The 13,629-nt window shown below is 46.2% G+C and overlaps 1 protein-coding gene across 2 annotated transcripts in view; it reads left to right on the forward strand.

Annotated features, from left to right (window-relative positions):
- POM121C (POM121 transmembrane nucleoporin C) overlaps positions 1–13,629 on the forward strand; it is a 68,107-nt gene that overhangs the window by 31,784 nt on the left and 22,694 nt on the right. The window contains exons 1-3 of one of the 2 annotated variants that reach the window (XM_002817830.6): positions 8,995–10,758; positions 11,249–11,464; positions 11,760–11,921. In XM_002817830.6, the coding sequence (XP_002817876.4) occupies positions 10,184–10,758; positions 11,249–11,464; positions 11,760–11,921 (953 nt within the window). In that variant the 5' untranslated portion in view covers positions 8,995–10,183. Of the gene's footprint in view, positions 1–8,994; positions 10,759–11,248; positions 11,465–11,759; positions 11,922–13,629 lie in introns of those variants that run through there. The other variant, XM_024249521.3, reaches the window with a different exon arrangement.

The following is a 13,629-nucleotide window of genomic DNA, read 5'->3' on the forward strand; positions in this document are numbered from 1 at the left end:
AGCCACTGCGCCCAGCCTTTTTGTTTGTTTGTTTGTTTGTTTGTTTTTGAGACAGTCTCCCTCTGTCGCCCAGGCCGGAGTGCAGTGGCGCGATCTCGGCTCACTGTAAGCTCTGCTTCCCGGGTTCACACCATTCTCTTGCCTCAGCCTCCCGAGTAGCTGGGACTACAGGCACCCGCCACCACGCCCGGCTAAATTTTTGTATTTCTAGTAGAGATGGGGTTTTACCGTGTTAGCCAGGATGGTCTCCATCTCCTGACCTCGTGATCCACCCGCCTCAGCCTCCCAAAGTGCTGGGATTACAGGCTTGAGCCACCGTGCCTGGCCGCAGGCTTTTTGTTTTTTTGAGACGGAGTCTCACTCCGTCACCCAGGCTGGAGTGCAGCAGCGCGATCTCGGCTCATTACAACCTCCGCCTCCTGGGTTCAAGAGATTCTCCTGCCTCAGCCTCCCAAGTAGCTGGGATTATAGGTGCCCACCACCATGCCAGGCTAATTTTTGTATTTTTAGTAGAGTAATTTAGTAATTTTTATATTTTTAGTCTTGAACTTCTGAGCTCAGGTGATCCACCCGCCTTGGCCTCCCAAAGTGCTGGGATTACAGACGTGAGCCACCATGCCTGGCCCTTTGCCCACTTTTTGATGGGATTATTTGTTTTTTTCTGGTAAATTTGTTTAAGTTCCTTGTAGTTTCTGGATCTACAAGAATATACAAGATTCTGTATCTGACCTTTGTCAAATGGGTAGATTGCAAAAATTTTCTCTTGTTCTGTAGGCTGCCTGTTCACTCTGATGCTAGTTTCTTTTGCTATGCAGAAGCTCTTTAGTTTAATTAGATCCCATTTGTCAATTTTGGCTTTTGTTGCAATTGCTTTTGGTGTTTTAGTCATGAAGTCTTTGCTCATGCCTGTGTCCTGAATGGTATTGCCTAGATTTTCTTCTAGGATTTTTATGGTTTTGGATTTTATATTTAAGTCTTTAATCCATCTTGAGTTAATTTTTTATAAGGTGTAAGGAAGGGGTCCAGTTTCAGTTTTCTGTATATGGCTAGCCAGTCTTCCCAGCACCATTAAATAGAGAATCCTTTCCCCATTGCTTGTTTTTGTCAGGTTTGTCGAAGATCAGATGGTTGTAGATGTGTGGTGTTATTTCTGAGGTCTCTGTTCTGTTCCATTGCTATATATCTGTTTTGGTACCAGTACCATGCTGTTTTGGTTACAGTAGCCTTGTAGTGTAGTTTGAAGTCAGGTAGCGTGATGCCTCCACCTTTGTTCTTTTTGCTTAGTATTGTCTTGGCTATATGGGCTCGTTTTTGGTTCCATATGAAATTTAAAATAGTTTTTCTAATTCTGTGAAGACAGTTGGTAGCTTGTTGGGAATAGCATTGAATCTGTAAATTACTTTGGGTAGTGTAGCCATTTTCACAATATTGATTCTTCCTATCCATGAGCATGGAATGTGTTTCCATTTGTTTGTGTACTCTCTTATTTCCTTGAGCAGTGGTTTTAGTTCTTGAAGAGGTCCTTCACGATTTATAGAGTTTTTAAAAAGTCTTTGTCTGCTAAGTCCAATATCTGGGCTTCCTAAGGGCTGATTTCCATCAATTTGTTTTGTTACTTTGAATACGTTCCCTTGTCTTTGCATGATTTGTGATTGTCATTGAAACATGGACATTTGAATATTGCAAGGTAGTCACTCTGGCATTTAGATGATTCTTCTCATTGTGTTTTCTATGTGTTTGTCAGTGTGTCTGTTTTTAATCATTGAAGGCTATAGTAGTACATACGTTTAGTGACTTCCAAACTATTTTTGCAAAGATTTATCATTTTCATGTGTGGTCACTGAAGTCTCTGATTCTTTTAGCTTGTGTTCAACTCAAGCTAACATTTTGATAGAGATTTCCTTGAATACTAGGAGCTAAAAATGGAAGAAAACATGTCTCCCAGTCTTTGAAGTTTGCCTTCGCACCACAGCTTTTCTTCAGCACTTAGCTAGGCCTGCACTGACCCTTGTGATCAGGCCAAGGTGAAAACGTAGGTCTTTGTCAGGTGTTTCTGAGCAAACATCCTGCCCTGGGAAAAGCCCGTGTAACACCTGAGTGCTTGTGACTGCCCTGCTTTCCCGGAGGAATTCTCCCCAGCTTTCCTGCTTTCCCAGAGGAATTCTCCCCAGCTTTCCTGCTTTCCCAGAGGAATTCTCCCCAGCTTTCCTTCTCAGATTTAGGAAGTCTTTATTAGTTTGCTTGGGCTACCATAGCAAAATGCCACAGACTATGTGGCTTCAACAGCTGAAAGTTATTTTCTCACAGTTCTAGAGGCCAGAAGTCAAAGATCAAGGTGCCAACAGGGCTGACTTTTTCAGTCTTCTCTCGTTGGCTTGCAGATAGCTGCCTTCTTGCTGTGTCCTTATGTGACCTTTTCTCTGCACGTCTCTGGCATTTCTGCTTGTTTCTTTTGTGTTTTTTTGAGATGGAGTCACGCTCTGTCTCCAGTCTAGAGTGCAGTGGCACGATCTCGGCTCACTGCAACCTCCACCTCCTGGGTTCAAGCGATTCTCCTGCCTCAGCCTCCCTAGTAGCTGGGATTACAGGCACCTGCCACCACGCCTGGCTAATTTTTGTATTTTTAGTAGAGACGGGGTTTGCCATGTTGGCCAGGCTGGTCTCGAACTCCTCACTTCAGGTGATCCACCCGCCTCAGCCTCCCAAAGTGCTGGGATTACAGGTATGAGCCACCGTGCCTGGCCATCCCTGGCATTTCTTCCTGTTCTTTAAGGACACCAGAGAATGGAACTTAGCTCTTTCCCCTACTGTTGCCGGGCGTGGTGGCTCACACCTGTAATCCCAGCACTTTGGGAGGCCGCGAGTGGGCGGATCACGAGGTCAGGAGATCGAGACCATCCTGGCTAACACGGTGAAACCCTGTCTCTATTAAAAAATACAAAAAAATTAGCCGGGCGTGGCAGCGGGTGCCTGTAGTCTCAGCTACTCGGAAGGCTGAGGCAGGAGAATGGCATGAACCCGGGAAGCGGAGCCTGCAGTGAGCCGAGATTGTGCCACTGCACTCCAGCCTGGGCGACAGAGCAAGACTCCATCCCAAAAAAAAGCAAAGAACACCAGTCATACTGGCTTAGGGTCCCACCCTTCTGATCTCATTTAACCTTAATTACCTCTTTAAAGACCCTATCTCCAGGTAGGTCATGTGGGTTAAGAGTTCAACATACGCATTTGGGGAGCACAATCAAGTGCATAACAGTAGAGTGTTGTAGCAGTGCAAGAATGGCCACATTAAAAAAACAAAAAAAAGAACAGTGGAGGCCAGGCACGGTGGCTCACGCCTGTAATCCCAGCACTTTGGGAGGCCGAGGTGGGCGGATCACCTGAGGTCAAGAGTTTGAGACCGTCCTGGCCAACATGGTGAAAACCCATCGCTACTAAAAATACAAAAATTAGCCAATCGTGATGGCAGGCCCCTGTAGTCCCAGCTACTTGGGGGACTGAGGCAGGAGAATCCCTTGAACCCAGGAGGCGGAGGTTGCAGTGAGCTGAGATCTCACCACTGCCCTCCAGCCTGGGCGACAGAGTGAGACTCAGTCTCAAAAAAAAAAAAGAGAGAGAGAGAGAACAGTGGAGTGTTGTGAGTCTCGTCAGGTTTTGCCCCAGTACTGTATAGATTGTTTGCCTTGCAATGTTTTTGAGCAATGCTCACCACTTTTCCAGCCTCAGTGAATTCTAACTTCAGCAAATAGACAGGCGTCTACATCATTCCCTCAGTAGCCCTCAGACGTGCGATAGCACATTTACCAGTAATTTGAAGGTAAGGTCTGCCCCATCCCTGTGGAATGCCAAGAGGCCCCACACTGGGAATGCAGCCTTCTGTCTTCAAGACTCCCATAGAAGCCAGGTGCGGTGGCTCACGCCTGCAGTCCCAGCTGCTTGGAAGGCTGAGGTGAGAGAATCACTTGAGCCCAGGAGTTCAAGGGTAGAGTGAGCCACGATCACGCCACTGCACTCCAGCCTGGGCAACAGAGCAAGATCCTGTCTCTTAAAAAACATTGCCACAAAGGTTTTCTACCTTTCCTTTTTAAGTTGCCTTTTTCTTGATTCAGCATTCATTTGGTTGTTGTAAGGCTTTGGCTGTTTTTCAGAGTTGTATCTAATAATTATTTGTGTTTTTGTTTTTTGAGACAGAGTTTTGCTCTTGTTGCCCAGGCTGGAGTGCAATGGCGCCATCTCGGCTCACTGCAACCTCCGCCTCCCCATTCAAGCGATTCTCCTGCCTCAACCTCCCGGGTAGCTGGGATTACAGGCATGTGCCACCACACTTGGCTAATTTTGTATTTTTAGTAGAGATGGGGTTTCACCATGTTGGTCAGTCTGGTCTCAAACTCCTGACCTCAGGTGATCCACCCGCCTCGGCCTCCCGAAGTGCTGGGATTATAGGCGTGAACCACTGTGCCTGGCCTTTTTTTTTTTTTTTCCTGTTTCTGTTGGATGATGGGAGCTTGGAGCTGTCTACTCTGCCCTTTTGCTGATATCAGTCCTCAATTATATTTTAAAGAGATTTAAATAATAAGGAAAAACAGGCACATATAAATATATGTAATTACCATTTTCAATGCCTTTCATTCCTTTGTGTAGATCCAGATTTCCATTTGGTATTTTTCTTCTGCCTGAAGGACATCCCTTAACATTTCTTATAGTGTTTGTTGGTGATGAATTCTTTCTGCTTTTTATTTATTTGTTTGAGACAGAGTCTCGCTCTGTTACCCAGGCTGGAATGCAGTGGCACAATTATGGCTCACTGGAGCCTCGACCTCCCAGGCTCGAGGAAATCCCCCAGGCTCAAGTGAACCTCTCAGCTCAGCCTCCCGAGTAACTGAGACTCCAGGCGTGTGCCACTACGCTTAGCTAATTTTGTTTTGTTTTGTTTTGTTTTGTTTTTTTGAGACGGAGTCTTGCTCTGTCGCCCAGGCTGGAGTGCAGTGGCGCGATCTCGGCTCACTGCAAGCTCCACCTCCTGGGTTCCCGCCATTCTCCTGCCTCAGCCTCCTGAGCAGCTGGGACTACAGGCACCCGCCACCACGCCCGGCTAATTTTTTTGTATTTTTAGTAGAGACGGGGTTTCACCGTGTTAGCCAGGATGGTCTCGATCTCCTGACCTCATGATCCGCCCACCTCGGCCTCCCAAAGTGTTGAGATTACAGGCGTGAGCCACCGCTCCCGGCCTAATTTTTGTATTTTTTTTTTTAGAGACAGGGTCTCACTATGTTGCCCAGGCTGGTCTCGAACTCTGGGGCTCAAGCGATCCGCCCACCTCAGCCTCTCAAAGTGTCTCCCAGCTTTTATGTGTCTGAAAATATGTTTATTTAACTTTCTTAAAATATATTTTCATCAGGCATAAAATTCTAGGTTTGCAGTTTTTGCCTTCAGCACTTTAAAGATCAAGTTGCCCTGCTGTCTTCTCACTTGCACTATTTCTGGCAAGAAATTTGGTATCATTCTTATCTTTGTTCCTGTGTAAATAACATGTACTGTTTTCCCAGCTGCCTTCAGGGTTTGATCTATATCATTGGTTTTGAGCAATTTGATTATGTGACTTGTTACAGTTTTCTTTGTATTCCTTGTACTTGACATTGAGCTTCAGGTCTGTGGGTTTATATTTTTTATTATGTCTGGAAGATTTTTGGCCATTATTTCTTCTAATATTTTTCCATGTCTCAACTTTGTAAACATATGGGATATAGTTAAAATTAATGTTAATGTCTTTCTCTGTTCATTTTAATATGTGTCAGTTTGGGGTTAGTTTGGATCAAAATAAGGATTGATTGGTTATTATGGGCTGTGTTTTCTTGCTTATTTATATGCCTAGTAATAGGATGCCAGGATGCCAGACATTGGAAATTTTACCTTGTTGAGTAATGATCTTTTTTTTTTTTTTTTTTTGAGACGGAGTCTCGCTCTGTTGCCCGGGCTGAAGTGCAGTGGCGCCATCTCGGCTCACTGCAAGCTCCGCCTCCTGGGTTCACACCATTCTCCTGCCTCAGCCTCCCGAGTAGCTGGGACTACAGGTGCCCGCCACCATGCCCGGCTAATTTTTTGTATTTTAATAGAGATGGGGTTTCACCGTGCTAGCCAGGATGGTCTCGATCTCCTGACCTCATGATCCGCCCGCCTCAGCCTCCCAAAGTGCTGTGATTACAGGCGTGAGCCACTGCGCCTAGCCAATTTTTTATTCCTATATACATTTTCTTGAACTTTGTTTTGGGATGTATTTAAGATCATTGGAAAGTTGGATCCTTTCAGGTCTTGTTTTGATGATTCATTAGGTGGGTCCAGAGCGATGCTCAATCTAAGACTGATTCTTTCCCATTCCTGGGGTGCTTGAGTACTCCACGCAGAGCCCTATAAATTGTGAGTTTTTCCAGTCTGACTTGTGGTGACCCCCATCTCTACAAAAAAATAAAGAGGCTGGGCATGGTGGCTCATGCCTGTAATCCCAGTACTTTGAGAGGCTGAGGCAGGCAGATCACCTGAGGTCAGCAGTTTGAGACCAGCCTGGCCAACATGGTGAAACCCAGTCTCTACTAAAAATACAAAAATGTAGCCAGGTGTGGTGGCGTGTGCCTATAATCCCAGCTACTCCACTGAGGCTGAGGCAGGAGAATCGCTTGAACCTGGGAGGCAGAGGTTGCAGTGAGCTGAGATCACGCCACTACACTCCAACCTGGGCGACAAGAGCAACACGCCATCTCAAAAAATAAAAATAAGTAAATAAATAAATAAAAGATTATCTCATCCAGAAATGCCTTTTTAGATACACCCGTAAATAAATGTTTAACCAAGTATCTGTGCACCCCATGGTCCCTTCAAGTTGACACATGAAATTACCCATCACTCCAGCCTTCAGCCGTGGGTTTGTGTCATGCATAGATTTCTAGAACTCCCTCTTTGCATAGTGCCCTCCTTTCTTTTTTCTGCCCCGTTTCTCTGCCATTTCAGCTGTCTCAGCCTGATCTCTGCCTCCTCATCTCTGCCTCTTCAGCCCAGTGGGATCTCCCTACTGTGCTCAGACTCCAGCTCTCTGCACTGCAGTTGGGAAATGATCCCCAGGTGGAGGAACTAGGTGACTTTGGGGCTCATCTCCCAAGTTTCCTTACACTTAGGGATCAGTCTTTTGCTTCCTGCTGTCCTCTGCCTGAAAGTAGTTGCCAAGTTGTACTGTTTTATATATCCACAACAGCATGAGTTAAACCGAAGTCTGGATCAGCAGACTGCCAGATTTTTTTTTAACAAATTTATTAATCAATACCTTTTGTCCATGTCTACAGTTGTTTATGGTGGAAGGACTAACCTACAGCTGGAAGGATTAATTTTCAGCTGCTTTATAGTATTTTATTATATGAATTATCCCAGTTTCCCCATCCTTGTGTTGATAGACATTACCCATGAAGTGTGTTCAAATTGTCTGTGATACAAATAATGCTTCAGTGACTATCTACCCAGAATGGGATTGCGGGTTTATAGGATACATACTTCTTCACCCTTATTTTTTACTAGATATTGCCAAATTGCTTTCCAAATTGTACTGTTTCATATGTCCACAACGGCATGAGTTCTATTTGTTTCACATCCATACCAAGACTTGATCTTGTTAAATTAATTTTTCTAGTGTGTAAATGAGTGCAAAATATTGTTAGTCTTTCCTAGATTACTAGTGAGATTAAATGTATATGTGTATGTACGTATATGCACATATGTATATATTATTAGGTATTTGTGTTTCCCATTCAATAGCGTTTTTATATCAATTGTCCTTTTTAAAAATTGGGTCATCTTTTTGTTATTGATTCTTTAGAGTTCTTTATAAATTCTACTTATGAATCCTCTTTTGGTTATATATGTTACGTTGTTTTTCCCAGTCTTGGCTTGTCTTTTAGATGCATATCTTGTCTTTTCCCATACAGAAGTGTTAACTTTGTGTGTGTGTGTGATGGAGTCTCACTCTGTTGCCCAGGCTGGAGTGCAGTGGTGCAATCTCAGCTCACTGCAACCTCTGCCTTCTGGGTTCAAGCGATTCTCCAGCCTCAGCCTCCTGAGTAGTTAGTACTACAGGCACGTGCCACCAGACCAGGCAAATTTTTGTGTTTTTTTTAAGTAGAAACTGGGTTTTACCATGTTGCCTAGGCTGGTCTCGAACTCCTGAGCTCAAAGCAATCCGCCAGCCTCGCCTCCAAATGTGCTAGATTATGTGTAAACCATCACGCCTGGCCCAGAAGTACTAACTTTTAATGTAGTCATATTTATCTATATTTCCTAAATGATTTGTGCCCTTTATGTATTCATCTCTTAACCTCTAAACACAGGAGTGCCCAGAGGGCTCAGGCTATGGACCTCTCTATTGACATTAATTCTCAATCATCTTGCTTGGTTTCAGGACATCTGTACCCTGATGGCTTTTATGTGTAGCTCCTCCACTTAACTCCAGCCATATACAATAATTTAAAGATCCCCTACTGACCTCGGTACTATGTTTCTTCTTCCCCTATTACCCAGGTTTCTTGAGTAGGGAGTCTGCAGTCACTGCCTCCATTTCTTCACCTTCCAGTTTGTCCCACTATTCTACTGATGAGATTTTTTTCTTAAGCAACACAGTCCCCCCTCCGCCCCCCCCCTTTTTTTTCAAATTAAGTCTTATGTGAAATCACAGTATATTAAATAGAAAAATTACTTTGGCACTGGGTTGGGGAGGATCTGGAACCCAAACTGCACCTTCTTCTCATCCCTGAGTTGCCCCAGAGGCATCTATACCTTTCCAACTTTTCTATCCCCCAAACACCCTAATCTCCAGCAATACTGAACAATTCCATCTCTGGACTTCTGCACAGTGCTCCTTCATCTGCCTTGAACCTGCCAGCCCTCTCAGCTCCAGGAGCACTTCCCTGCCTTCCTTCCCCTTTATCAGAACTTTTTTTTTTTTTTTTTTTTTTTTGAGATGGACTTGCTCTGTCGCCCAGGCTGGAGTGTGCAGTGGCATGATCTCGGCTCACTGCAACCTCCACCTCCCGGACTCAAGCAATTCTTCTGTCTCAGCCTCCCGAGTAGCTGGGACTACAGGCACGCGCCACCATGCCCAGCTAATTTTTGTATTTTTAGTTGAGACGGGGTTTCACCATATGGGTCAGGCCGGTCTTGAACTCCTGACTTCAGGTGATCCGCCCACCTTGGCCTTCGAAGTGCTGGGATTACAGGCATGAGCCACTGCGTCTGGCCTCTTTCTTTGTTCCCGTTATCACACTGATAACATTGAATTGCAATCTTTTACTTACACATCTTCCTTACTAAACAGAGCTTATAAAGATCAGAGATCCTCTATTTTCCCCCTTAATCTCTTTAATGTACATAAACAATGGAATGAATAAATCAGTGAATGAATGTCTGAGGAAACTTAACTACACCAAATGTATTGGCAGACTACGAGACTTTTTAAACAGCTTTATTAAGATATAATTCACATACCATACAGTTCATAGGGTGGTGCAACCGCCAACACAATCTAATTTTAAACTGTGTTTATGCTGCTACGAGAAAGCCTTAACCATAAGCAGTCACTTCCTATTCCCCACCCCCAAACCCACTCCTTAGCCCTAGGCAACCACTAATCTACTTTCTCAGACCGATAACTTTAGCATAGATATAAATCGATCCCAGAGCCTCAAAATCCACCCGATATCTGGGCCATGATGTGAAATTTGGTTGGTAATCGTCCCACGTTATCAACTTGTAACGTAGAAATGGAGGTTGGGTGCTGGAAACTCAGCCGCCAGTGGCGTTTGTGAAAAGCACCTGGTAACAGGCTGTGCTGGAGGGGAGTTCAGCCCCTAGAAAAGATCACGGATTAGGAATTAGGTAAGCATAGGTCTCGGGCCCTTTTATTTTGGACGCGGTCCTTTCACGGGATCGCCTCCGGATGGGTGTCGCGCTGGGAGCCATGCAGGAAACCGCAAGAGTCAAAAACAGGCGTTGAAGGCAGGCGGCCTTTTCTAAACCAGCTGGGTCTCAGGAGCTGCCGGGCTGTAGCGTCTCCCCGAGTCGCGCGCGCATGACGTAGCGGGCGCGCGATGACGCTACGCGTGGCGCGGTGCACGCTGGGATATTTAAGTCTCCTCCGCGGCGCGGAGCCGCGATGTCTCCGGCGGCTGCGGCGGCTGGAGCAGGCGAGCGGCGGCGGCCGATAGCGACTGTCAGGGACGGCCGAGGCCGGGGCTGCGGCGGGCCGGCCGGGGCGGCGCTTCTCGGCCTGTCGCTGGTCGGCCTCCTACTGTACCTCGTGCCTGCTGCGGCTGCGCTGGCCTGGCTGGCCGTGGGGACTACCGCGGCCTGGTGGGGACTGAGCCGCGAGCCCCGAGGTTCGCGCCCCTTGTCCTCCTTCGTTCGGAAGGCGCGACATCGTAGAACACTGTTCGCTTCGCCTCCGGCCAAGTCTACAGCCAACGGAAACCTCCTAGAGCCGCGGACCCTACTCGAAGGACCTGACCCTGCCGAACTGCTACTCATGGGCAGTTACCTGGGCAAGCCCGGGCCGCCGCAGCCCGCCCCCGCTCCGGAGGGCCAGGACCTGCGGGATAGGCCTGGCCGCCGCCCACCCGCCCGCCTGGCGTCGCGCTCCCCACCGTCCTCCCCGCCGACCCATTTTGTTCACCACGTTTACCCCTCTCTCTCCACTCCTCTTCTCCGACCCTCCGGGAGGCCTTCCCCACGGTGAGATGCGCTGATTTTCCCAGATCATCCTCTGGCTTGGCTGGCTTGAAATCGAGGACTTGACTTTTAAATCCGATTTGCTTTTTCATCAAATCCGAAGGGGATGGTGTGTGCTTTTGCCCTCCTTAACTTGGTGTGTGCCAGCCGTCTCCTGGCCTCTGACTCTTGGAATGAGATGTGTTGCCAAAACGATTCCCTTCTTTCCAGTTCTGAAAACTCCCCGAATTTTAGTGCAGTCTAGATTTAGTCTAGATTTAGATTTTCCCTCTCAAATTGTTGCAATCCATTGTTGAGACAGCTGTTAAGCGGCTGTCACTCTTTGCCCTTAGATGGAATAGGGGAAAGTTGCCATAAAAACAACGTGTTCTGTGTTGTTTAGAAAGAGACTTAAGTTCTTTGGAAAATGTCTGAACTGGTGGGTTTTTAACCGTCTAAAATTTTGACATTCTTTTATGCTTTGGTTCCATGATTTGTCTCGCATTCTCTGCAGGGATTGTGGGACTTTACCAAATCGGTTTGTAATAACACCTCGAAGACGCTATCCGATCCATCAGGCCCAATATTCCTGTCTGGGGGTACTTCCCACAGTGTGCTGGAATGGTTATCACAAGAAGGCTGTGCTATCCCCTCGCAACTCCAGGATGGTGTGTAGCCCAGTGACTGTGAGGATCGCCCCTCCTGACAGAAGATTTTCGCGTTCTGCGATGTGAGTATTATCGTTGGAAGAATACTCTCCCTTTTCCTGTCCACTTTATTCTTCTCCAGTTGTTCCTATGACAACATGACTACAACGCAAAAAAGAAAGGACGAATCTGCTTATTTGAATGAGAAATACCAAATTCTAGTAAAACCATTTGTTTTTCACTTTTTGCCCTTGCTAAGGGGAACTGTTGTGAGTGTATAAATTATACTTTGGCCTGTTGGTTAGCTTCTGATTTCCGTTTCTGATATGGCATGGGAATTAAAATATCTTACGGCTAGAATCTTGTCTTTCATTATAGACCAGAGCAGATAATCAGCTCAACACTGTCCTCACCATCAAGTAATGCCCCAGACCCATGTGCAAAGGAGACTGTACTGAGTGCCCTCGAAGAGAAGAAGAAGAAAAGAACAGTGGAGGAAGAAGACCAAATATTCGTTGATGGCCAGGAAAATAAAAGAAGGTAACAGGCTCAGGAGAGTACTAAGCCAGTTTCCCGCTTGGACTCCTATGGGATGAGATGTAGACATTCCCGTAAAGATACAGAGGCCACCTCCAGTTTGTGAGCCTTCGTAGGCCCCCTTTCTTTGGCTTTCATGAAAGAACCTAATAACAAGGGTTTTAATGCTGTTCATTTCAAGGCACAGGTTAGATCGATGTTATAATTTACCTTTTCTGTGAGTAGTAGAGATAAGCTGACAGGTATTAGCCATGTTAGCCTCATGCTTCTGTATTAATGTGTTAAAGTTTATTTTCAAGAAAGAAGGCTCTAAGTCTTCCCGTCGGAATTTTGTGGTGTTCAGTTATTTGGGTAACCACCAGTTATAGTGTCTCTCTGTCTCTTTTTTTTTTTTGAGTCGGAGTCTGTCTCTGTCCCCCAGGCTGGAGTGCAGTGGCCCGATCTCAGTTCACTGCAAGCTCCGCCTCCCAGGTTCAAGCCATTCTCCTGCCTCAGCCTCCCGAGTAGCTGGGACTACAGGCGCATGCCACCATGCCCGAGTAATTTTTTTGTATTTTTAGTAGAGACAGGGTTTCACCATGTTGGCCAGGATGGTCTTGAACTCCTGACCTTGTGATCTTCCCGCCTTGGCCTCCCAAAGTGCTGAGATTACAGGCTTGAGCCACGGTGCCCGGCCCACCAGTTCTAGTGTCTTAATCGTGCTGAAGGAAATGCTTGTGAAAGAAAAATGAAAACTAGAGTTTGGTAGTTTTATCAATAATGAGATTAAAACCAATTTCCTGGCGGGGCAAGGTGGCTCAGGCCTATAATCCCAGCACTTTGAGAGGCTGAGGCGGATGGATCACCTGAGGTCAGGAGTTCGAGATCAGCCTGGCCAACATGGTGAAACCCCGTCTCTATTAAAAATACAAAAATTAGCTGGATGTGGTGGCGGGCGCCTGTAGTCCCAGCTACTCCAGAGGCTGAGACAGGAGAATTGCTTGAACCCAGGAGGCGGAGGTTGCAGCGAGCCAAGACTGCCAGTGCACTCTAGCCTGGGTGACAGAGCGAGACTGTCTCAAAAAAAAAAAAAAAATTCCTTATGTGGTTTGTAAAATAACCTAATGAAAATGGAATAGTTTTCTAATTATAGAAAGAAAAGAAGTTGAAGTGGCTGAGCATTTATTGAGCACCCACTGTGTATGAGACCCTACTGCAAGTACTGTGGATAGAGCAGTGGACAAGACAAAATCTCTGCTCTCATGGGACTCTTGAGGGAAACACCGTTTTATAAGGCTGGGTGTGGTGCTGCACGCTTGTACTCCTAACACTTTGACAGGCCGAGATGGGAGGATCACTGGAGCCCAGGAGCTCAAGACCACCCTGGGCAACATAGTGAGACCTCGCCTCTACAAAAAATTAAGAGATCAGCCAGGTGTGGCGGTGCATGCTTGTAGTCCCAGCTGCTCTGGAGGCTGAGGCAGGAGAATCGGTTGAACCCGGGAGGCAGAGGTTTGTTGCAGTGAGCCAAGATCATGCTATTGCACTCCAGCCTAGGCAACAAGAGCGAAACTCCGTCTGGAAAAAAAAAATTTACCTTTCAGAAGCTTAGGGATTCTAAACAACCATTTTCTGGTCTAGCATGGAATCTGTGCTCCATAGAGATAGTATAAGGTCCCAGAAATGTGAGAATACACTTTAAAGGGACAAAAAAAAGTCATGTCATTTCACT

Source organism: Pongo abelii, chromosome 6 (assembly GCF_028885655.2).
Source record: "Pongo abelii isolate AG06213 chromosome 6, NHGRI_mPonAbe1-v2.0_pri, whole genome shotgun sequence".
NCBI classification, from domain to species: Eukaryota; Metazoa; Chordata; class Mammalia; order Primates; family Hominidae; genus Pongo; species Pongo abelii.